This window comes from Psammomys obesus, unplaced genomic scaffold (assembly GCF_907164565.1).
Source record: "Psammomys obesus unplaced genomic scaffold, mPsaObe1.curated_primary_1811, whole genome shotgun sequence".
NCBI lineage: Eukaryota > Metazoa > Chordata > Mammalia > Rodentia > Muridae > Psammomys > Psammomys obesus.
The window spans coordinates 22,934,044-22,958,552 of NW_026596134.1; the positions used below are offsets into that span (position 1 = coordinate 22,934,044).

A 24,509-nucleotide genomic window follows, 5' to 3' on the forward strand; every position below is an offset into this window, starting at 1 on the left:
TCCTTCAACCAATAAATACCAGGTTTTAACTCGATGCCAGCAAGTGTTCTGGACATTGTCAGCAACAGCAATGAAAAGATGTGGACAAGTATGTGAACACATCATTTTAAAGGGCTTGAGCAAAAAACCCAACATGATAACAGAAACGGGTGACACAGAAAACTCGTCGGAGGAAGTGGAAAGTCTGTGACAGATTTCAGTAAAAGAAGACCTCAGTTGGGAAGCAGAGGCAGGAGGATCATTGCAAGTTTGAGGGCAGGGGGAACAACCAGTGGGCAAGGCTAGAGAGGCAGTTTGTAGAAAGACATCACTATCGTTGTGGGATCCCAGATCTGAACTCAGTATATCAGGCTTGATGGCAAAGTGCCCTTACCAACTGAGCCATCTTGCTGGCTAGAAAAAAAAAAAAAATTGTGAGAGTTGAAAAAGATAACAAGCTTTTGTGTGAACACTGATAAAGTTTGTATATATATAAACTCAAAGGACCTAGAATAGTCCAAACAAGTTTGAAAATAGCTCATACTGCCTGAAGCCTTTAAAACAAACAAAACCAAAACACTGGTGTTCTTGGCTTTAGGGGGCCTGTGGATCACTAAGCTTGACAGAGTCCAAAGGCAGACACAAATGTAATGTCACTTGATTTTCAACAAAAGGTCCACAGTACTTCAATGAAGAAAATAAAATTGGTGCAACTGGAGCAACTAAATACCCATATGGGGAGGGAGGATGACTTTTAACCTTCATATACAATAATTAAAATGGATTATAGATGTAAATATGAAAATGATAGAGCTGGGAAAGTAGTTTGCTGAATAAAGTGCTTGCCACTCAAGTATAAGGGCCAGCGTTGAGATTCCCAGCACCCACCAATGCTAAGTAGCCAGACTAAATGAACCTGTAAGTTCCTTCCCTGCTTTGGCAAATAGAATGAAGAGCATTCAACCTCACATGCAGATACATACACACAAATATACACATGCAACGATTGTCCCAAAAAACTAACAACAAAACCCTAAAACCTAAACCAACAAATTCACTAAAAGTTGGTGGCTCAATGGTTAAGAGCCCTAGCTGTTCTTCCAGAGGACCTGGATCTGATTCCCAGCACCCTCGTGGCAACTCACAACTGTGACTAGTTCCAGGGGATCCAGTGCCCTTTCGTAGCCACTGCAGGCACTAGGCATGCATGTGGCACATAGACATACATGCAGCTGAAACATACATACACAAAGTAAATTTTTTTGGAGGGTGATTAGTTTTTTGAGACAGTTTCTCTATGTAGCCCTTGCTGTCCTGGAACTCTTTAAACCAGACTAGCCTCAAACCCACAGACCCACCTACCTCTGCCTCCCAAGTGCTAGAATTAAAGGTGTATGTCACCACTGTCTAGCATCATGATTTTTTTTTTTTGTAGAAATAAAAATAAGCACATGCAAAAGAGTCTAACTCATTGATGAGCAAGTAAGATACAGAAGAACAAAAATTTGCAGATGAGCCGTATTAGGAATGAAGGTGCAAATGAAGGCACACTGATTTCTTCCATACTTCACGTAGAGATCAACTGAATTTCCACGAGGCAGGACAGCGTTTCCATTCCAATAGACAAGAGTCATTTTACTTTACTATGGTTGCTACAATGTGTAGCAATATAGCTCAACGACAGTGGATCAATGAGATGAATGGTAAGGATACACTGCCTGCCCCCCCAAAAATTTTTCATGCAATTTCTTCATATTGCACAGAGAAAGCAAGAGACATAGAAAGGTTCTACGTCACAGCTATGATAGTCACATTCACACATTTTTAAAAACGCTTGCATGACGCCTTAAGTAGACGTAAGAGAACAACTTGTAGGAGCTGCTTCTCCTTCTACCCTGTGGAGTCCAGGGATGGAACTCGGGTAGTTGACAGAAAGTCCCTCTACCATTACCATCTCACTGATATGAATCTATACACATGTTTCTTCCTTCTTTCCTTCCTTCCTTTTTCCGAACAGGGTTTCTCGAGGTAGCCTTGGCTGTCACCTGGCCTTGATTTGTAGACCAGGCTGGCCTCAAACTCTGAGATCCACCTGCCTCTGCCTCCCCAAGTGCTGGGATTAAAGGTGGGTGCCACCACGCCCAGTTGTATCTATACATTTCTTATAATTCACTGGGCCATACAGTTAAAATGGATATATATTATTTTATCTATTTGCATACGTGCATGTGAATGTGTGTGTGTGCATGCAATAGTGCTCATTAGAGGCCAGGAAATGGGTGTCAGAACCCCTAAAACTGGAATTCCAGACAGTGGTTGTATTAGTTTAATTTTCTGTTGCTCTAAGAAAATACCATGACCAAAGGCAACTTATAGAAGACTTTATTTGGGAACTTCCATTCTCAGAGGGATGGGAGTCCACCCCCATCCTGGCAGAGCACATAGCAGAAGACAGGACAGCATGCTGCTGGAGCAGTAACTGAGAGATCTCATCCCAATCCACAGACAGGAAGCAGAGGGCACACTGGGAATTCCTTGAGTCTTTTGAAACCTCAAAACCCTCCGACAGTGACACACCTCTTCCAACAAGCCACACCTCCTAATTCTTCCCAAACAGTTCTATCAGCTGAGGACCAACTATTCCAACATACCTGCTTACAGGGACCATTCTCGTTCAAACCACTGTAAATCCGGGCATGGTGGTCTATGCCTTTATTCCTTGCACCTGAAAGCCAGATCAAGTGGGTCTCTGTGAGTTCCAGGACAGCCAGAGCTACGGGTGCTAGTAAGGACAGCCAGTGTTCTCTTAACCACCGAGCCATCTCCCCAGCCCCTAAAAGATGGGTATATTTTATTATATCAAACTGTGCCTCACTGAAATTGGTCAAAATTAGAAAAGTTGTCAGTTTCATGGCAGTAAAGGGTGGGAATAATGTGAGAACAAGAGTAGACAGACACAGCAGATCCCTTTGGCTATTCAGACAGTCCAGACCAGGGGGAGGGGCGTGGAGTGGAGTAGCAATTATTGGCATGGAGACAAATACGAATGAATGAGTGAATGAATGAACAAACTATCTTCAAAGTCGCATTTCATCTGTCAAAAGGGTGGCTGAAAGGCAAAACATCTGGGGTAGATGTGTAAGTATTTATACCAGAAAAATTCTTGTCTAGTAAATGCAGCTTTATTTTATTTTGTTTCGAAGTTACTCCTGCTCTCCATGGCAGCAGAACCGAACGGTTGTGACGCCTGCATGACAGACAACCTGAGTCAGCTCAGGGCCTAGGATTCTGTTGGCTAACATTTCAGTATTTATCACGTACCAGGCAGGCACCTTCTTAGTTGGATCATGCGAAATTGCCAGTGTTCAACCTCATTGGCCCGACCTCGGACTCAGGTTGTCTGTCATGCCGGCGTCACAACCGTTCGGTTCTGCTGCCGTGGAGAGCAGGAGCAACTTCGAAACAAAATAAAAACGAAACAACAGAACCAAGGGAGGCTCAGAGTTTCATTGGGCTCCAGCCACTCCTGAGCGCAGCTGGCATACTGGTCACCCTCTCCACGGCCACCAGATTCGCTTCCGGGCTCCCTCCTGCGTCCCTCCCAGGTGGGCACCCCCTTGATTGCATCCTCCGTCCTAAACGCATCGCCCCACCCTGATCGTTAGGATTCCAGGGCTGTGCCTCAACTCTGGGGATCCTAATTGCTCAGACGTCGCCGCTCTGCGGCTTGCTGTGAAGCCCCAACCCAACGGTCTGCCAGTGGGAGCTGGGCCTTCCCCAGCGATCAGCGAGCGACACCAGCTGCCGGACGGCTTCTCCGACCTCTGCACCCAAGCCTCCCCCACCCCACCCCAGCCGCTGCCCCGGGAGGGGCTGTGGCTTGTGTGGTCTCCTGGTTCTGACAGTCCTAAGAGCTGAAAGGGAACTGGCAGTGCGGCGGGTTCCTGGTCCCAGGCAACGCCGGGACCGTGCAAAGCCGCCTGGCGAACCTACCTCGCTGCGCGCACACCTTTGCCTGGGTCCCAGAGACCCGTGCCGCTCGCGTTGCCGCCAGCCGCGCCGTCGGGGAGCGCTACAGTGGCGCCGCAGCCTCCCCGCCCCTCGGCAGCGGCCGCGCGGGGCCGCACAAGCGCCGGGCGGCAACTTTGCCGGGACAGGAATTCGCTTGGGGCCGCGACGGCGGCAGCGGCGGGGGACTGGGGGCGGGGGAGGCCGCCAGATCAAAGGAGCCGCCCGCGGGGCCCGGACGAGTCCGCGAGCGCCGAGGGGCCCCTCGGGGAGGGATCGGGGCGGGGGCCGGGGGTGGGGGGGAAGAAGACACAAGGGCCGCTGACCCCGCTCGCAGACCCATGCTCCCTGGCCGCGCGCCCCCGGCCGCGCGCTCCCGCCGCCCTTCGGAGGTCCCCCGCGCGGCTGGACGGGGCCTGCACCGCAGCCCTCGCTCCCGCCCCTGAAAGAGGCGAGGCGGGGCGCGAACGCGCTCCCGAGCCAGGCGGCCCCGGCACAGCAGCCTCCGCAGAGCGACGATGCGGCCACCGCCCTGCCGAGCGCCGCTCCCGCGCGCCCTGATGCTGCTGGCCGCGCTGCTGGCCGCCGGCCGAGGGCTCCCCCTGAGGAAGCGGGGTCCCGGGGGCCACTCGAGGATGGCGGAGGTGAGTGATGAGCGGGGCTGGGGGCACCCAGAGCGGGGTGGGCGCTGGAGGATGGCCAGGTGCACTGAACCTACAGGAGTTTCCACTCCCCACGCGTGGCCCTGGCGACGCTGTAGCGTGCGGGCTGCAGAGGAAAAGTTGACTTCGGTGCCCGCTCAGCGGTGGCCCGGCTTCCTGAGTCCTGTGCATCTCTTCCTGGCCCGGGGCGAACCTCACCTTCAGCCATACCGTCCTGAGAAGTCATGCCAGGGTGGAGAGGGGAGACTCCAGAGCTCTGTGGACTGGTGGCCTGGGGCTGTCTACTCGGGCCAGGTGATTCCCCTGTGGCAGCCGCTTAACTCTAAACTCTGATCAGCCAAAGGTTCGAGATTTCCGCTGGGAGGTGAGGCAGGCTGGAAGTAGTCACACCTTGCTGGGTGTGAGCTGTCAGCCAGACTATGACCTTTCGGCAAAGGTGAGCAAGGGGAGTGCTTGGCTGTGTTAGAAAGGACAGGGGTCATGCTGTTTCCATCACCAATCTCTGCGATCCAGCCTGAAGCCCTTCCCTCACGGTGACAGTGGACACTACCCATCCCCATTTCCATGGGGGCTTGTTTGTATGCAAGAGCCTGTCTGATGGGTCCTTCTTGCCCAGAGCTGTTCTGGAGGAAGAACCTCCATCTCCAAGATGGGGAAATTGGGGACCAGGACCTGTAGGAAACAGGAGATGGTGAAGGCTAAACTTGGGTAGGAGGAGTTTGGGCCATATAGTAGGAGCCCCGACTATTGGAACCCTCCAGAGGATGGGAAGCGCCCTTGAGTCTATGTCCTATGGCCCTTCAGTATCACAAAGCATTGTCACCTCTAAGACATTTTTTTCTCTCTCTCCTCAAGTTCCCAGCTTTCCCTTGATAGGAATGCGTCCTGTAAATTACAGGGCTGTCATTCTGAGGCCTGGAATTTGTAGTCCTGGGGGCAGCTGTCCTGTGCTTTGCAAGATGCTTATCACTGTTCCTAGCTAATGCCATGGGGCCAGATGCTGCCTAATGTTCCCTGAGGGACACACATCCACCTGGCTATTGTTGAGAAACAAATGCAGGGGTTTCTGATCTGGACGTAGTGTTGAACACCTGTAATTCCAGCATTCGGGAGTCTGAAGCAGGGAATTCACGTGTTTCAGGCCAATATGTACTATGTAAAGTCTAGACCCATTTGTCTCAAAGAAAAAGAAACAAAACAAGAGATAACCAGAAACAACTACTGTAACAACAACAAAGCAAACCAAAGAGAGAGAGAGAGAGAGAGAGAGATCAGAGGCTGTTAGTCAGTCTCAATATTGACCTGAGGATAATGATAGTGACCAAATTAAATTGGCTAGGTAGGGCGTGAGTGACACAGGCTTAGAATCCCAGTGCTGGGGAGCTTTAGGCATGAAGATGAGAAGCTTAAGGTCATTGTCAGCTACATGCCAAGTTTTGAGGCCAGCCTGGCCTGAGAGACCCTGTCTCAGAATAAAATAAAATTAATAAAAAAATAAATTGGCCTTATTTCTGTTCACTTGGCATTAATAGCTATTTTAATGCCCATCCCTTCATGCTGTAATTCTTTTTAGTAGGTCTTAGTATGAGAGAAAGAGTTACTTTAGAGTCAGAATTGTATCCTTAGACCCGGAACAGACCTGGCATAGCCCTAAAAAAAAAAAAAAAAAAAAAAGACCTAAACCCAGCTGTGTATGGCAACACACAACTTTAATCCCAGCACTCAGGAGGCAGAGACAGGCCTCTGTGAGTTCTGGGTCCAGGCTAGCCAGAGCTACATAGTGAGACCCTACCTCAGAACAATAATAGAAACCCTAAACACAAATTAGTGCCCTGAAAGTAAACAACAGACGTGAAGCTCAGGGCCTAGAGGTCTAGTCCAGAGTGTCATTGAGCATATGGCTTACTTCAGATCCTTTCCTCACATTTAAAAGAGAGAGCTAGCCAGTTATGGCTGTGCATACCTGTAATCCTCAGACTCAAGACATGGAGGTTGAAGGATTGCCCCAAGCTCAAGACCAACTTGGTTTGTATAGTGAGTCCTAGGCCAGCCAGGGCTCCATAATGAGACCCCCGACTCAAAAAATATAAAAAATATGCCTGATGGTAGCTCACACCTTTGATCCCAGCACTCAGGAGGCTGAGGCAGGTGGATTGCTGAGTTAAAGCAAGTCTGGTCTACAGGGTGATTTCCAGTATAGCCAAGTATACATGGAAAAACCACGTTTGAAAAACCAATAAATAAATAATCATAATAAGTAATTGAAAATTAAAAGAGGGGCTATATCACCTGTAGGACACATTGGTTTCCAAAATCTGTGATTTCAAGTCAAGGATCCTATTGAAAAAAAAAAAATGCAGACAGCTATCCCTGGGACCAGGGTGTTAAATCAGAAATAACTAACCCACCCAGTAACCTGGTTCTTCAGTGGAGTCACGTAACTAAAACCTGGAGGTATAATCCTACAACTAGGGAAACTGAGGCAGGGGAATCACAAATTCAAGGTCATTCTTGGCTATATGGCAAGATCCTGTCTACAACAATAAAAACCCAATCAGATGGGAGCAAGGTGGGCCATGAAGGAAGAGTTGTTCCAGAAAGCTTGACACATCTTTTCATGGCATGTCCCAGGCTGCTTATCTGATGCTGACCAGATGTGGGAATGCCACATCTGGTTGCCACATTGATTCATGAGAGAAGCACACCCCACCCCATGCCTGCATTGTTTTACTTTGTTTGGTGTGATTATTTCCAGAGGGGTAGGGATGGGGGTTGGTTTTTTTTTTTGAGATGTGCTCTTATCCGAAAGTCTAGGCTGGCCTGGAACTTACTAGTTAGCCCAGGCTGGCCTTAAACCGATGACAGTCCTGCCCAAGCCTCCCGACTGCTGGGGTCGCAGCTGTGTGCCACCACACCTGGTCCCCCCGGCCATTGTTGAGAAACCCCACTTCAGACAAATCCAGAGGCCTCTGAGCCGGATGTGGTTGAACACCCCTGAAATCCCAACAATGAGAAGACTGTGACACCTTTGACTCCCGTGGGCCTGACACTGAGCCTCAGTCCACGTCCACGGTAAAATGGGTTCAAGGATCCATTCTGTAAACTGGAGCACCAGGTAAGGAACCTCTGGAGTCGAAGTTACAATCACTCCCAAGGGCAGAGGCCACGTGTGTTTAGAGCTAGACAGGCACAGTATGACACAGTTCCACCTCCTGTCCCAGTGAGACCCAAATGCCACGCAGACACCCACTGAGACTGACCTCTCTTGTATGTTGTCTTATTCCCATGTGGGGACACAGAAATGAATATGGAGGTCTGGTAGCAAACCCACAGTTAGTATGTGAAGAGCCAGAATCCAAACTCAACCTTGTGCCCCTGGGCACCTCACTTTGGCACCCATCGGCTATGCCTGGGAAGGTGTGAGAAAGTTAAGAGAGGAGTAGGGAACATGTGGTTAGAATAAAGCGAGAGAGAAATGAGAACAGCTCTTCTGGGCTGAGGCCTTGAGGGTGCCACCCCGCAACCCCCAAGATGTAGGCGCCAGAAGTTCACCCAGCAGCAGGGATCTTATAACCTCGGTAGGGAACACTTTGAAGGGCTGGGCTGACAGAGAACTGGGTACAAAGGAAGGACATTGGGAGTCCCGACCAGACCTGCACTGTCATGTACCAGGCAGGTGCTTAGACAGCACCCCACACTTTTCATCTCCTGTCTGTAAAGTGGCAGGAAAGCAGGCCCAGCTGGCAGGAGCTGGGAGGGGGTTGGAAGGTCCCAGGTATGGCTAGAGTGGGCAGCCTGGAGATGTGGGTGTTTTCCTAGAGGAGACCCTTCTGTGCCTGGGGCCTTTCCATCCTGACCGGTCCGGGAGGGGGCTATGTGGGGCCTATGTAATACCAAGCCTAGGGCTTGTCTTGGCAGCCTCCTCCTGGAGCTGCCCACCTCCCTGGGCCTTCTTGTCCCTCCAGACCACTCTCTCTCTCTCTCTTTCTCAGTGAGGGACGAAAGAGTGATGGTTAAGGGAGAAAAAAAAAAGGCACAGGGATGAGGGGCTGGGGACCTGGATGCTCAGTAGCTCAAGCTCTCTGGATCTCTGCTGCCTAATCTCAGTTGGTTCCTTGTTCCTTCCCCCTCCAGGAAGGCAAAAGCAGAGTCAAAAGCTGGCCAGGCAGTGGTGGTGCACACCTTTAATCCCACATTTGTGAGGGAGAGGCAGGTGGATCTCTATAAGTTCAAGGCCAGCCTGGTCTACAGAGCAAGTTCCAAGACAGCCAAGGCTATATAGAAAAACCCTGTCTCAAAACCCACCCTCCCAAAAAGGGGGGGGGCATCAAAAGCAGACCTGGAGATGTAGCTCAGTTGGTAGAATTTGTGCCTAGTATGTACAAAGCCCTAGATTTCATCACTAGCACTGCAAACCTGTAATCCTAGGACTTTGGAAGTAAAGGCAGGAGGATCAAAAATGCAACATTTTTTTTTTTAAACTACATATTGAGTTTAAGGTCTGCCTAGACTACATGAGACCCTCTCTCCAGATAATAATAATAATGACAACTATTATTATTATAATGATCAAAAGGGACAGGAGATATAAAAGGAGGCTATGTTCTGGTGTCTTGTTCATTCAGCACTGTGGAGCAGCAGGCAGTGCTCCTGAGGTACAGCCCCCATCTGGAGTCAGCAAGGCACTAAAGTTCAGAAGGCAAACCCCTGCCTGAACCCTCTCCATCCATGGCTGGGTAAAAGGCTCCACCTTTCTGATCACTGGAGCCTCATGTGTGAGGCGAAGAGTGATTGATGGTAGGACCTGCCCAAAGGATAGACGTGGGGATTCAGGAACCCAGTCCATGGAGTTGCCCTGCAGGCCTGGCTGCATAGCCGTGAGCCTTGGAATCTCACGACAGCAAGAGCAGGACAGTCAACCTGAGTAGGCCCTGCAAGGTACACCGTGAGGCCTGGCCTGTGCTGAGAAGGGAGCTTTGCCAGCAGTGCTCAAATGATGCTGAGGAGCTTGAGGTCTCCACCGGGTGCCCGGGTGGGTAGTAGAACAGTCTGTACCTACCGGGAGGAGAGCAGAGACGGGAATCTAGTCCCAAGCCCCTACCCATGGGCCCATGGTTGAGTGTCTAGACCTTCTGCGAGGCCAAAACACTTGAGTGGACAGTCAGGCTCTGTGCGCACGGGCCTGGGTCTTAGCAGCTGGGCTTCAAAGAGGGACAACAGTGACCTACACCTGAGACCGGATTCTGGTATGGAACAAGCTCCTGATCCATCCGTGAGGCACAGAGGCAGTAGAAGGGTGGAAACGGGCCAGTGGGCAGGTTTGGCCTTGTTGTAGGGAAAGGGGTCAGGATACTGATTCCATCTGGAAGCACTTGGATGGGTGCTGCCTGGCCAAGCCAGGGAGTGTGTGTGTGTGTGTGTGTGTGTGTGTGTGTGTGTGTGTGTGTGTGTGTGTGTAGAAAGAGAGAGGGAGAAAGAGAGAGAGAACGTGCAGCAGAGACAGAAAGAGAAAGGTTTGAAATTGACTACCAAGAAAATGGAGTTATGTATTTTGAATGTGTGCTAGGAAAGCCACACGGGAACTTAACAGATAAGAGAAGCAGCTTAGAAAGAAGGAGACTCACCATGTGCTCCAGATTAGCCTTGAGCCCGTGACTCTTACCCCAGTCTCCCAAGTGCTGTGATTACAGGTGTGTGCTACAATACCTAGTTATAGACAAGATATTCTTTTCTTCTTCTCCTTCTTCTTTTTTGTTACTTGAGACAGGGTTTCTCTGTGTAGTCCTGGCTGTCCTGGAACTCACTATGTAGACCAGGCTGGCCTTGAACTCACAGTGATCCACCTGCCTCTGCCTCTGCCTCTGCCTCTTGAGTGCTGAGACTAAAAGTGTGCATCACTGTCTCCCAGCTAGACAGTAGTTTTTTTTCCTTTCTTTTTTTTATATTCTTTTATTCTTTCTTCTTTTTTTCCCTCTCTTCTTCTTTTTGGTTTTTTGAGAGACAGGGTTTCTCTTAGATACTCTATAAAGATTATATTCTTCACTAAGTTATTTATTTAATAAATTATTTTATTTTTAATTCTTTCTCTGTGGGTTTTGTGTACATGATTGCAGATGTTCTTGAAGGCCAAATGAGGGCATGGGAGTCTCTGGAGCTGTAGTTGCAAGTGGTTTTGAGCTGCCTTACATGAGTTCTGGGAACCAAACTCGGTTATCTCTTCAGCCCCCTGAACAGATAGAAATTCTTAAACAGACCAGAGCCTCAAAGGGGGAGTTTATCTTCCATGAGAACCTGCCTCCGTGGCAATGTAGGAGTGCATACTCCGACTCAGCTAAGACATGAAGTGCCCAGCTAAAGGGCGCACACAATCTGACTTCTCTCTTTCCCGGGAGCCATTGTCACCACCTCCGGTTATCAGTACAAGGTGCTGTCTAGCTTGGCAGCCCTCTCAGATGGATGCTGCTCCTTCTCTAATTCCTGAAGGGCAGATCCAGTAGCCATTCTAGAATGAAGCTGGAGAGTGTGCATGCTGTGTGGACCCAGGCCAGATCATGTGGTTCCAGCAACTGGCAGAGAAGATGGAGAACGTGGAAGCAACTTGTGAATGAGAAGGGTTTGCACTTAAGGGTCACTGACATGATCGTGCGTGTGCGCGTGCCTGCGCGTGTGTATACGTGGTCATTCATGAGTCATGGCACACTTACTGCAGCCTCTGAGATCTTCCCAGAGTCCCTTCCCCTCCACGAACTCTAGAGCGCTAACAGGAAGAAGGTCGCATTCACCTCTGTGCTGGTTCACTCACTCACTCGGTGTTGACTTACTGAGCTCCTACAGGCTATCAGGCACTGAGGGGAGCTGGGGACGCAGTGAACAAAGAAGGCAACTTCCTGCCTCTGCAGAAGGTGCTCTCGGTTGGAACCTGTGGTTGGAGTGAGTGACAACCAGCAAGCAGAGCTTAGCCCAGGCATGAGTACTCAGGTGCACCAGAGGTTAAAGGTCACAACTCTGGGTCCTCTGCTCCTGTTCTTCCCAATCTTATTTCCAGGAGTACAGGAGACTGAAGGTTTTTCTTCCTTTCTTTTTCTTTTTCATTAGTATTATTATTATTTTATGGGTGGGGGTATTTTATCTGCATGTATGTCTGTGTACCATAAGTATACCTGATACCCTCAGAGATCAGAATCTCCTGGGACTGGAATTACAGACAGTTGTGAGCTTCCATGTGGGTGCTAGAAATTGAACCTGGGTCCTCTGGAAGAGCAGCCAGCACTCTTAACTGCTTAGCTGTCTCTCCAGCCCCAGCCTGGGTATTTCACTAATGGGTAATCTAACTGGAACTGTCCATAGCTAGCCTGGAATCCACAGATGCCTGATGGAATTCATGGATAGACACCCCGGTTCTTTCCTCTGTGGGGGTAACAGAGGTACAGGCACCACCCTAGGTCCCAAAGGTGCCACAAAGGACTGAGCTCCTGCTGCCCACTGGGCTCCCAACTCAACGTCATTCTGTTAGCTGCCCGCCTTTCCCACTCCCACTTTTACAGTCCCTGCTGTGTCTCCTGGGGTCAGGACCCCTATTTAGGGCTTCTCTGTCCCTCTCCACCCCGCAAAAGTTCCTCAGGGGGTGCTCTCCAGGGCAAGAGGCTCCTGGAGTATACGGAGGAGGAAGGGCGGCCTGGGGAGTTAGGACCCCAAGGCCAAGGTTTCCCCTGGCTTTATTTCTCCTTGGGAGCTGGGAGAGGAGATGGTGGGGCATGAGAAGGCATGTTCTGCATGTGGTCAGGGTCAGGACTAGGCTCTCTGCCATGTTCCCATGTTGTAGATGAGGTCAGAGTTCACATCAGGTGATTACTGCTGATGGAGGAGAATTACTGCTTTATGTCATTTCAGTGCTGGTAGCTGCTGGCCTGAGAAGTCTCTCTGCATAGCATTTCTGGCTTTGGCCACTAGGTGCCACTAGAACACCCTCCCCCTCCCTCCCCCCTATTTTCAACTCTGGAATGAGAGAAAGAAAAATCTAGACTGATTAAGCAGCTTGACTGAGAAAGGGGCAGGAAGGTGACCTCAACCAGTAGTCATACTGAATGATAGCAAAGAAGGTGCACCCTGGCCCCAGACTGCCTAGTTCAAATCCTGGCTCCACCACTAAACATCGGCGTGATTTCAGGAAGGACATCTGCCCTCTCTGTACCTTCATTGCTGTTGTCTGTAAGGGTGGGATAGGAGCAGGTACCTTCCTGCAGATACTGTTGGGAAGATGCGATTCGTAACGGAGTGTTTAGGAGGCTGGGGGTGTGGCTCAGGTAGTGGAGTGCTCAGCTAGCATAGGGAAAACCCTGGGATCAACCCCTGGCACTACATAAAAACAGACGCAGGAAGGTTAGGTGATCAAGGCCAGCCTCAGCTACAGGAGACACTGCCTCATTTATAAATGATAGATAGATAGATAGATAGATAGATAGATAGATAGATAGATAGATAGATAGATGTATTTAGAATAATGCCTGGGAGATTAGGGTATTAGCTCAGTTGGTAAACTGCCTTATAGGGTGTGGTGGTCCACACCTTTGATCCCAGAGTTCGGGAGACAGAGGCAGGCAATACATCCACACATATAAAAGAAAAGAAAGTAAATTTTAAAGGCAGATGGCATCTGAAGAATGCCAAAGTTGTACTCCAATCTCCACAAGCATGCACACACACACACACACACACACACACACACACACACAGATAGTGCCTGCTACACAGTACCTCTGTGGACATGTCTAGTAAGAAAATTCTAACCTTCCATTTACGTAGGACTTCTCATTCTCACTTGGCAGGGCCCTAACCTCTTTGAAGGCCTTGGTAGAAAGTGGACCTAGCCTTTAGGCCTATTCTTACCTGATTCTTCAGAAGCAGTTGTCCCATACTGCACCAGGGACTAGGTTGGGAGGGGCCTGGGCAGGACCCACATAGAGTAGGTGGGAGCAGGAACCTGGGCTAGGGGGCTAAAAGCAGCCTTGTGGAGGTTTTGGAGGTAGTGTTGTGGATTCCCTCTTTTTGAGCCTCTTCCTCTGTAAAATGAGTAAAGCTGGGCTGGGTAGTGCATTCCCGCCTCTTGCGGCCTCTGCCGTCAAAAGCTTCATGGGCCGGCAAGATGCTCAGGAGGTAAGGGCATTATTGTCATGGAAGGAGAAAACCCTCCCCTGAAAGTTCCAATGTTCAGTAGAGCTCTGTGTGGCATACACACACACGGGGTGAGAGGAGGCTTGAAAAAAAGACCACTTCATGAACACAGTCTATTTTTTTGTGCATAGCTGTACCCCCACCCACTGACTAGGGCCATGAAAACTCCAAACGCGTACTCAAGATGTTCTCAGTCACAGGCGAGTGTGTGGTACAGCCAGGCCCAGGGGTCCTGCTGCCAGACCTGACCTTAGTCATTCCTCATTCCTTGTCTCCCCAGGCCTCACCTGCCCCAGCTCTCAGCTCCCCCAAAGATAAGGAGGCAACACCAGGATTCCCCAAAGACCATCTGCAGGCAGAACCATGTCAGCCCAGGTGCCAGACCCTCCCTGAGCCAGCAGCTCTGACTCTGGGCACAGCCACCCCTGCCAGAACCCTGGAACACACACCCCTGCTGCTGGAGCTGCAGAAGCTGCCAGGATTGGCCAACACAGACTTGAGTGCCCCGAATCCCAATATCCAGGTGAGACTGAAGAGGGGTCATTTGTCTGGGGACCCCTGGGGCCCTCTGGAGAGGGCCTAGGCTGGCACCTCAGCCTCATCCTTATTTTTCTGCTGGTTGTGTGAAGACAGTGGGGAGAAAATCTGCCCCTCTACTTTCTAGAAAGTCTCTTTGGCTTCCGAGTCTTGACCCCGGATATAGCAGGGGATAAAGCCTGCAGCCCTGTAGGGCTATCTTGAGGGCTGAGTACACCCTGTCCCTGATACTGCCGTGGGTCCTGGAATGTGGTGGAGTCCTGCTGGAATGGCCTACAGGGGTAACTCCTCCCTGTGGGCCCAAAACCTGACTGCATGTAGCAAAGAGGTTCAGCTTGAAATGGGATGGCTGGAGCATGGGAAAGTCCTCAGAAGGGTGTTTCAGGGAAGCTAGGCCTATCTACTGCCTATCTTGAATCATCAAGAATAGCAGGTTTGCCTATTTGTATACGTTCACCAAAAGAAAGAAAGACTGCAAAAGTGCATTCTACAATTGTTTTAAAGTCAACCGGTCGGCCTGTATTAAAACATCATGTACATATACACACAAAAATTGCAAGTATCCTTGCTAGAGATGTAATACAGGTGATACTTAAATTTCTTCTTCTTCTTCTTCTTCTTCTTCTTCTTCTTCTTCTTCTTCTTCTTCTTCTTCTTCTTCTTCTTCTTCTTCTTCTTCCTCTTCTTCTCCTCCTCCTCCTCCTCCTTCCTTCTTTTTCTTGTCCTTTTTCTTGTTTTTGTTCTTCTTCTTCTTTTGGTTTCTTGAGACAGGATTTCTCTGTGTAGCCTTGACTATCCTGGAACTTGCTCCGTGTGCCAGGCTGGCCTCAAACTCAAAGAGATCCACCTGCCACTGCCTCTCAAGTATTGGGACTAAAGGCGTATACCACCATACCCAGCTCACTTTCTTTATATTTTGCCATTTCTCCCCTCCCCCCAATTTTATTTTTTTGTTCTGTGACTTCCTATTATTTGAAGTACCTGAGAATAATGTTTTTAAAGTCCACATTCATGGTGGTGGTTTCATCTACATGGTTAGTGCCCTTGGAACACTCCTGAGGAGGATCTGGGGATCTGACACAGGGTCTCTCGTGCCCAACCTGCGCTGCTCTGGGCTGTTTCTGGTCCCTGAGGCCAGGCAGTCCATGTGTGGTAGAATTCCAAACAGCTTCTCTCGGAAACCATTGGGTCTGGCACCTGCTGGATTCACCCTCAGTGCATCTACATCCAGGGGATTCTGACCCACCGATGGTCCTACCTGGTGCCCCTTATTCCCTGAGAGGCCAAGGTCAGGCAGGAAGATAGCAGGCTTGGTGGCAAGGGCGGGCCTTAGCTTCTGGTTCAAACCCATCTTCCCCTCTCTGGAGTCCTGTGCTGAGCCTGCCCTCTCTGGCTCATGTCTATCCTTCCCACAGGTGACCATCGAGGTGGTGCAGGACCCCCAGGCCGAGGTGGAGATGGACCTTCCTTCTGAGCCCAGCAGTCTCTGGCCCCTGCGAGCCTCTAGCTGGTTACCCACCCAGGAGTTCTTCTGGCCCCTCTTCTGGGGCTACCAGGAAGGTGAAGAAGAAGCCACCAGCCTCAAGGACGTAGCTCCGGGGGAAGCAGAGGAGGAAGAGAAAGACTATGCTGCTGAATATGGCGAGGGTGAGGACCAAGAGGGCACTGAGGAGGATGAGGATGAAGATCCTTGGTCCAGTGGGGCCACAGACAATTGGGACTATGGCTGGTTGGGTCCTCAGGACCGGGACTTCAAGGAACCAGACAGTTACGGTGAGTGGTCTGGCTTGGCATCCCCAGCTGCGGCCCTACTAGGTCCTGAGTGGAAATAAAGTAGGGAGGAAGGAGGCGAGGTTCCCGGGCAAGGAACTGGGCAGGCTAGCAGCCTAGACCTGTGCAGAGACCACTGTAAGATCAAAAGCAATGTTGCAGTAATTAAGGGCCCTCCCCTTCTCCCCCACTCTCACTGCTGGAACATTTGACTTGCACAACAGCCCTGATATCCTCTAAGCAAAAGCTATCTAGTCGCATAAATATGCGTGTTTGTCAATTTCTGAGAACACGGAACAATACCCTGAGTTTTACCACTCACAATGACTCTCATGTTTAGATTGTGAGTTTGGCTACTGATCCTGCTGTTTCTCAGCTGAGTGTTCCCAAGAGAGTCACTCAACCTCCGTGTCTCGGTTCTGCCCTCTCTAAGACAGGAAGTACTGTGTCTAAATGACGCAGGGCTGGTTGTCACAGTAAATAAACAAGCTTTTATGCAGCCAGGTATATGGTAGTGTATAACCTCAGCCTCAGCAAACAGGAGACTGAGGGTTAGAGGTCAGCCTGGGCTGGGTAGTGAGTTCCGGGCCTGCCTCAGCTACCTTGGGACCCAGCCTCAAAAATAAAACAGATGGGCTTGTTGAGACAGCTCAAGGGATGAAACAACTTGTAATGTTTGGAGACCAGAGTTCAACTCTTAGGAAAAAAAGAAAAAGATGATGATAATAATAATAATAATAATAATAATAATAATAATAATAATAAGCCAGGTGAGTGAGAGCCCACCTGTAATCCCAGCATGTTGGAAGCAAGCTGACTGGCTGGAGCAAGCTGACTGGCCACACTAGCTGAAAAAGACAAGCTCTGGGTTTAGCAAGGGGCCCTGTGTCACTGTGTAAGACCCCCATGTCAACCTTGGGCCTAACCACACAAGCACGCAGGTACCCCCCCAAACACGTGTAACACCACATAAATAAGCACAGGGGCACCCATGCCACACACATACCTGTGCCAAGAATCTGTACAGAAAGTGTTAGCGTGTGATAGATTATACCTCCTGATGCCCAGCTATTTGTGCTTTTCCTGTCCTACTACCCATCTGTACTTCTCTGGGTACAGAGCCTCACTCACTCTCCCCAGAGTGCTAAGGTCTTGTTATTGAACTGTCGAGATGTCATGGATTAAGACTCAGTCCTGATCTGCTTCCTCAGATCAGGAGAGGGAATCAGGAGGATCTGGAATAATCCCAGGCCTGGACAAGGAGTGCCACCCTTGATTTCAGCCTCCTCCTCTTCTTAGCTATTATTTGAGCCACAGTATTCTGAAGTCCAGACTGGCTTCAAACTCACTATAGATTCAGGGGTGACCTTGAGCTTCTTATTCATCTTCCCGTGTTTCCACTGCTGGGATTATAGTTGTTCACCACCATACCTGGTGCCGGGGCTGGAACCCAGGGCTTTATGTATGCTAGACAGCACTCTGTGGACCGCCCTTTCTTGGTTTTGATGGACATTAAAACACTAGCTCAGACATGTAAATGGACGTGCCAGAGGCTACACGGATAGAGGGCCAGGTGGCTTCCTGTCACAGTGAGTGGTTACAGTTTGTTCTGTCTCTTCAGGACTCCCTGATAGGTTTGCACAGGCTGTTCCCTGAACAAGGACATCTAACCGAGGTGGTGGGGTGGGCCTGGAATCCGATTATGCTCCATGCCTTGGCCAGGAATAAACGGGTGCCTTTTGCTAATTTGCCACAGTGTGTCCCGGTGGAGGGTGGGGGCTGAGTATATTCATCCTGGCCCCTTACTTCAACCCAGACTATGAGCCTCAGGAAGAGTGGAGCACCTGGTCTCCCTGCAGTGGGAGCTGCAGCAGCGGCAACCAGCAGAGAACTCGTCCCTGTGGTTATGCCTGCATGGCCACCGAGTCCCGAGTCTGCGACCTACCACCCTGTCCTGGTAAGATGAGCTCCAGCCCCTGCACCAGAGTGGCTAATACGGCTCACACTGTGGCCGTGGGTCTGTGGGGATGTGCAAACGGGATACTTGTGGGAAGGGTGGGCTTCAGAGAGGGTTATGGGAAGCTCACAAATATGGTGGTCCTGTCCCAGGCCTGTCCCAGCTGCTGTGGGCACCGAGAGCCTAGTGAGGGCTGGGCTTCCCTATCGGGGGCACAGAGGTGCCCTGGGGCGCCACCAGCCTGGCCTCCTCTCTTCCCAAAGGCACCGAAGAGGAGCACAGCCTGGGCTCTCCCACTGAGGGGTGGCAGCCCCTGGCCCACAATGCCACGGATATGCTTGATCCAGGTTAGTAGGGTGTTAGACCTTGCCGCTGGGTCTTGGGGACCCTCTCTCTTGGAAGGACTGGGTGTCACCGTATAGCAGGAGTCAGTGAGCACGTCTTCTTGTGGGAGGGACGGTAGCCACGTATCCTTGCCCTGCTCCAGATTCCTACCGGGAAGGGGGTAGTGATGGGGACCCCAGAGCTAGGAGATAGTGAGGTTAAAGAGAAGAGGGAGCTTCTGTTTCTGCTGCCTGGCGGGGGAGGTGCTTATCAGAATGAGCCAGGGTTCCAACATCTTGGGCTGCTCCTCGCAGGCAGCAGGACATGGGCCGGTGCTTTGCCAGCACACCCCTGTTCGTGTCCCTGCACCTCACCAGCACTCCCAGAAGGCACGGCTCATGAGTGTAAGTTCTGCAAAACGGAAGGGAAGCTTCCTGAACTTGTGTCGTGTACCTGGGCCTATGACAAGGCTGAGCCTTCCTAGAGGAGGCCTGGCGTGTGTCCTCAGAGAGGTCGGGTTTCATGGGGGACAGGCGACCTGCCCGAGCACAGTACTGCAGAGTGGAGTGTGAGGAGCTGAGAGCTGAGAGCTGAAAGGAGAGGGTCGATTTCTTTTCTGTGTGGCCACACTCCAAGGCTACAGCTTGCCAGGGAGAGAGGGGAAGAGGCAGCAGAGATAGGGAGATACGGGAAGCCCAGAACAGCTGAGCAACAAGGGCCCATGGCCTAAGAAAGGCACATAAGAATGAATCAGCCAGGCAGTGGTGGCAGCACTTGGGAGGCAGAAGTAGGCATGTCTCTGAGTTTGAGACCAGCCTGGTCTACAGGGCCAGGGTTACACTGAGAAACTCAGGCTTGAACCACCCACTCCCACCCAAAAAATGATTGGCAGATGGAAGCAACTGGATTAGCTCAAAGTTCAAGGCCAGCTTTGGCTACATGTGACCTTGTTTCTTTTAGAGACGCAGAGAAAGAGAGAGAGAAGAAAGGAGAGGAGAGCAAACTAGTAGCTAAAACACTAAATACTTCTTGGTTAAAAAAAATGTCTCTTTGAACTGGAGAGATGTTAAGAGCACTGGCTGCTCTTGTAGAGGACCATGGCTCAAGTTCCAGCACCCACACGGGAACTTCGGTCTCCGAGGAGGATCTGGCATACAATTCTCTCCTTCGGGAGCCCTGTGCATGTGGGACACACAGACATACATGTAGGCAAAGGCCCATGCACATAAAATGGATACGATGAAAAACAAGAGAAAACTTCGTCTCTGGTTGGAGAGGCAGATGAGCTGGCAGAAAGCTTGCCTAGCACTCATGGAGTCTCGGGTTCAGTCCTGGCAGGGCATGGTAGTCTGTACCTGTAATCTCAGCACCTGGCAGAAGGAGACAGGAGGATCAGAAGTTCAAAGTCATCCTTAGCTACATAGCAAGTCTGAGGCCAGCTTAGAGTATATGAGTCCCTGCCTCATAGAACAAAAACAAACAAACAAAACCAAACTTGTTCCTGTCGTAGCCCCACTTAACTCAGCTCCTTCTTATGGTCCCAAGATCCCTACCACAGTCCAGAACCTAAAGAGGTGATGCCAGTGTCCCACAGGGGGCTGCCAGCCCTAAGCCAGTCTCTTTTCTGAGCCACAGATAGCTTCCTGCTTCAGGCGCCTGGATGGTGTGGGCTATCCCCGGTCTGCTCTGTATCTATCTCGAGTCCTTCCCAGGCAGTGTGTTTGCCCCAGCTGGGGTTTGGATTTTCTCTCCACACGACCAACCTTGATTAGCCTCCTTCCTCCCTTGGGGTTGGCAGGCAACTCTGACCAGCACTCTCCCGTGCCTCCTTGCCCTCCGCAGAAGTGGACAGCTGTGAGAAGTGGCTGAACTGCAAGAGTGACTTCCTTGCTAAGTACCTGAGCCAAGTGCTCCAGGACCTGCCCAGTTGCCCGTGTGCGTACCCCCTGGAGGCTGTGCACAGTGCCGTGAGCCTGCAGGATGAACATCGGGGCCGCAGCTTCCGGTGGCGGGACGCCAGTGGCCCACGGGAGCGCCTGGACATCTACCAGCCCACTGCACGCTTCTGCCTGCGCTCCATGCTATCGGGCGAGAGCAGCACACTGGCTGCCCAGCACTGCTGCTACGACGAAGGCAGCCGGCTGCTGACCCGCGGCAAAGGCGCGGGAGCTCCCGACCTAGTCAGCACCGACTTTTCACCTGAGCTGCACTTCAAGGTAGATACGCTGCCATGGATCCTGTGCAAGGGGGACTGGAGCCGCTACCACACTGTGCGCCCCCCCAACAATGGCCGGGCCTGCGCAGACAACCCACCAGAGGAAGAGTACCTGGCTCAGCTGCAAGAGGCCAAAGAATACTGAAGAGGGATCAGAGACTACTTTCTTCTGCCCTTTACCCTGCCCCTGCCCAGCCTGCAGGGGCGAGTGTTAGGGCTCACCTGAGAGGCCATCCGGCCTGCATACCCACCTCTTGTGACCCAGTGTCAGGAGAGCCCAGGCATCTCGGGGATTGGTAAGAAGGTTGGCGGGTGTGTCAGGATGAGGCCCCTGGGGTGTGTTGGGAATGGGCTGACCCAGTCTGGCCATGGGCCCTTTCCCCTTTCTCTCGGAACAGGGCCCTGTGGCCTTCCCCTCCGTTCAGGATTGAGCCAGGGCGTCCCAGATGCACCCAAGTTCCCAAGATCTGCTGTGAAAGAGTACAGGGAGGGGTGGGGCAAGAAAGGACAGTCCTTTTCATCTGACCCTACAGCTGCTCTTGGCCGGGCTAGCAGAAGCGGGGTGACCACCCCTCCTTTGTCTGTGGGTGGCACACTACCTCTTCTACCCCATCCCATGCTCTGAGCCTGTCAGCGGGCCTGAGAGGACAGCTGAGGTGAGGGGAGGTTGCTTCCAGGCAGGGAACCACCTACTGCTTCTGGTCCTTCTCCTTTGTTCAGTCCTCAGACGGCAGGAATGTGTGGCTGCCACTGCCGTGGTAGCCACTCATGGGATGAGCTCAGTTTGGGTGGGCTCAGTAGGGTATTCTGTGCCTTTAGGGGCTGTAAACCAGAAAGTGACAGGACACACAGTCCCAGTGTTTTATGGGGGATGTTTTGTGGTGTTGGTGCCCACAGGGCACCGCTGAAAGCACTGGACTTGAGTTGGAGTTGGGCGTTTCTTCCCAGCCACCCCTCATTCCCCCAAAGCACACTTCCTTGCTTTTTCTGGAGTTGAAATGTTGAAGGCCCAATATTTTGTCTCCTTTCACAAATCCTCCAAAAGGACTTGGTAGGAGACTTGAGGTCCAGCGCCCTCCATAGCTGTCTGGAAGCTGTCCTGGGATCCTCAGCAATAAAGCACTTTATTTTTCACATACTGTTTGATAAAAGATTCGGGGCCTGGCAGAACAGAGGGTGTCGAGGCCTTTGCTTATTGTCCAGGTTAAGCCCCCATCAGCTGGGTTTGTGATCACCAGGCCCACAGCCAGCTCCTCTCCTTTTCCTGAAGCAGCTGCCCTCAGAGCTCCCTGAATGCAAGGATGAGAGCCTAACCATCGGTCACCTGTCATACCCAGAAAGGGTCACCTTTGAGCCTGGCTAGACCTCAGAGGTACAGAACTCCAAATATATGAGGCATTTACTGCATTTACTCCACAGGGAAGCAGTGTGGAGGGGCTCCAACCTGAAGTGGGAGGCACGCCTGCACTCCACCTTGTCCTGTGACCTTTTCAGACCCCACCACCAGCCCTGACATTTTGGGGAAGGGGAGAGTTATGTCAGAATCTGTCTTAGTCTGGGTTTAAACAACAGTGTAAATATTAGACTGGTGCAAAGAGAATATTAGTGTGTCAGGACATCAGGTAGGAGAGAGAAAAGGTTAGTTCGAGAGGGGCACAGTTCTGTCCTAGCTGCTTCCTTCCGTCCTAGAGTGGTCGGGCTCCTTGGAGCCAGTCCAATCTTCGTTTCAGATCTCCAACTTGTCTCACAACAGCAGCCAGGAGCAGCAAGGGGAAGCTGGAGCAGCCTTGCTTTTTCTCAGAGCTCACACTCTCTGGGACCTGGCATTTATTCTCTCTCCAGAGTCTTCAGATTTAAACTATCTGCAGCTGGCAAAGAGCTCCTCTCAGAGCCAGCGGGAGGCAAATGCTCTGCTGCTGTGGACCGTCTGAATCAGTCCCACATCCCACACCTGGGACCAAAACAAAACCATGTTTATATACACACCACCAGACTCACTCCTTCTCTGCTACATTAAGGAGGCCTGAGAGGTTTCATGTTTTGTTTTGTTTTCATTTTGTATTTTGAAACAGGGTCTCACTGTGTAGCCCTGACTGTCCTGGAACTCACTCTGTCAATGAGGCTGGCCTCAAACTCACAGAGATACACCTGCCCCTGCCCTCCAGATTTCTGGGATTAATGTCATGTGCCACCATTGCCCAGCTGGGCTTTAAACCATCTCCCTGTCTACACATGAAAGTAACTTGCCAACCGTCTGCCAGCTGCAATGAATTTAGGTGGTAGAGATGTTAGCCCACCATGTTCTAATAAAATTCTCCCCTTGGGGACCAAGGACAAGTCCACTACCCTGCAGGAAGATTGAAGTCCACCATGGAGAAGGTAGACATTACTGCTGTTGGTCATGTGAGAGCCTGTAAGGGGGCTGGAGGGCTGAATATGTCTGTGCTAAGAGGATAATGCCCAACCCCATGGTCCTTCTGCAGGAAGGTGTGGCTTCCGGACCTGGAAATGCTAGGAACAGGCTCAGGGAGAAGCAGGGGAACAGAGCGGCTGAAAATGTAGGTGGCTGAGAGAGCAGCTTGGGTTCTATATTGGGACTCAGCTCCCCTCACCCCCCCCCCCAAAAAAAAAAAACAACCAGAGCGGTAGGGCTGGACAGGCAGCTCAGTGGTCGAGTACCTGCCTAGCATGCAGGAAACCCTGGACTCAAGCCCCAGTAACAAACATACACAGATCACTGGCGTATTCTTTTTGCTTCAGACTGGGGTCTTTCTGGTTTGTCCAGGCTGGCCTCCAGCTCCCGAGCTCAAGGGATCTTCCTCTTCCATCATCCGCGTAGCCGGACATGGACATGGACATGGACATAGACATATAGACATGGACTGTAGTCACCTTCTGCTTCTTTTAACTGTTTTAGCAGAAACGTTTAAAAACGAAATAGAAACAACCCAGCATCCATCTATGACAGGCACTGCCTGTTCAGCTTCTTTCTAGTAGAAATTTTATCTTGGCACTTAAACATCATCAATATTTAATCCATACCTAGCAGTTGTCTGCTGGGCTCTAAATGCCACACACACTAATGCTGCCACGTCAAGCCCCAGGTGAGAGAAACTAAAGAAGGAAAAGAGAAGTTTCTGGGAGTCTTGCACAGGGGCGGGGGGCGGGGGTAGCAGATCAGCCACGAAGTGGTTTATTCAAGCTATGCAAATGAGAAAGAGGCCCCGTGCAGGTGGCTACAGGTTGGTGGGACACCTGCGCAGGAGGAAAAAGACAGGTGGAGGGGGTCACCGAACCTCTGAAAGGGATGGTTTAGGAGTGGCTAGGGTCAGAATCAGGAGGCCTTGAAATTGGAGACCGCCCTTCCTCTTCAGCTTAGCATCACCTTTCTGACTCGGCCAGCTGCGAACCCAGCAAGAATGCCACCCCTGTGAATACTGCCACTGTGTGCCCTGAGCCACCTAGTTTGGTCTCCTCTTCCATCTCTGCTTTGCTTTATGCATGCCCCTAGGCTAGGCAAGACGGATCAAAGTTGAAACAGCCAGCAGCACAGATGGTAGGATGTTTCAAAGCTTTCCATCCTTGACTCACCAAAGGGTCCTCCCCCCCTCCCCCCGCATCTTTGCCTCCTTTATTACAGGTAGATTTTTCATGTTTGAAGTGCTTCTAAAAATGCAACCCTGACACCAGAGTGATCTGAGACACTAAAATGCAAATGTGTGGGCCCCACATCTACAGTGAAGAAGTAAAAAAATCTCCATAGAGGTGAAGTCTGGGAGTCTGTATTGAACATGCTCCCCTCAGTTGACTCTTAGGTATGGGAACCCCATTGCTCTGTGGGTTGCAATTTGAACTAAAACAGAATGTTGAAGTATCAGGGGTTTTG

The 24,509-nt window shown here is 51.0% G+C and overlaps 1 protein-coding gene and 1 long non-coding RNA gene across 3 annotated transcripts; one reads left to right on the forward strand and one right to left on the reverse strand.

Moving 5' to 3' along the window:
* Positions 1-63: 63 nt before the first annotated feature.
* LOC129665926 (uncharacterized) lies at positions 64-4,029 on the reverse strand. Of its 2 annotated transcripts, none has more exons than XR_008718457.1 (3): positions 3,973-4,029; positions 2,631-2,704; positions 64-393 (listed from the first exon to the last, which is right to left on the reverse strand). It is a non-coding gene; the product is annotated as an uncharacterized LOC129665926 (long non-coding RNA). The 2 variants fall into 2 exon arrangements; XR_008718458.1 differs by lacking the exon at positions 3,973-4,029 and adding an exon at positions 3,301-3,349.
* A 476-nt stretch (positions 4,030-4,505) lies between these two features.
* Positions 4,506-20,808, forward strand: Ism2 (isthmin 2). The gene is made up of 6 exons (XM_055592855.1): positions 4,506-4,631; positions 14,101-14,343; positions 15,773-16,130; positions 17,944-18,084; positions 18,348-18,431; positions 20,251-20,808. Exons 1-6 carry the CDS (start codon positions 4,506-4,508, stop codon positions 20,766-20,768), a joined length of 1,470 nt encoding a protein of 489 aa, XP_055448830.1. The 3' UTR covers positions 20,769-20,808.
* Positions 20,809-24,509: the final 3,701 nt, after the last annotated feature.

Bases quoted from the DNA above. Each gene is read 5' to 3' on its own strand.
- Ism2 (XM_055592855.1), top strand. From the start codon at position 4,506: ATGCGGCCACCGCCCTGCCGAGCGCCGCTCCCGCGCGCCCTGATGCTG. The intron at 18,085-18,347 runs GTAAGATGAGCT...CTCTTCCCAAAG, and splicing joins CGACCTACCACCCTGTCCTG to GCACCGAAGAGGAGCACAGC. The intron at 18,432-20,250 runs GTTAGTAGGGTG...TGCCCTCCGCAG, and splicing joins CACGGATATGCTTGATCCAG to AAGTGGACAGCTGTGAGAAG.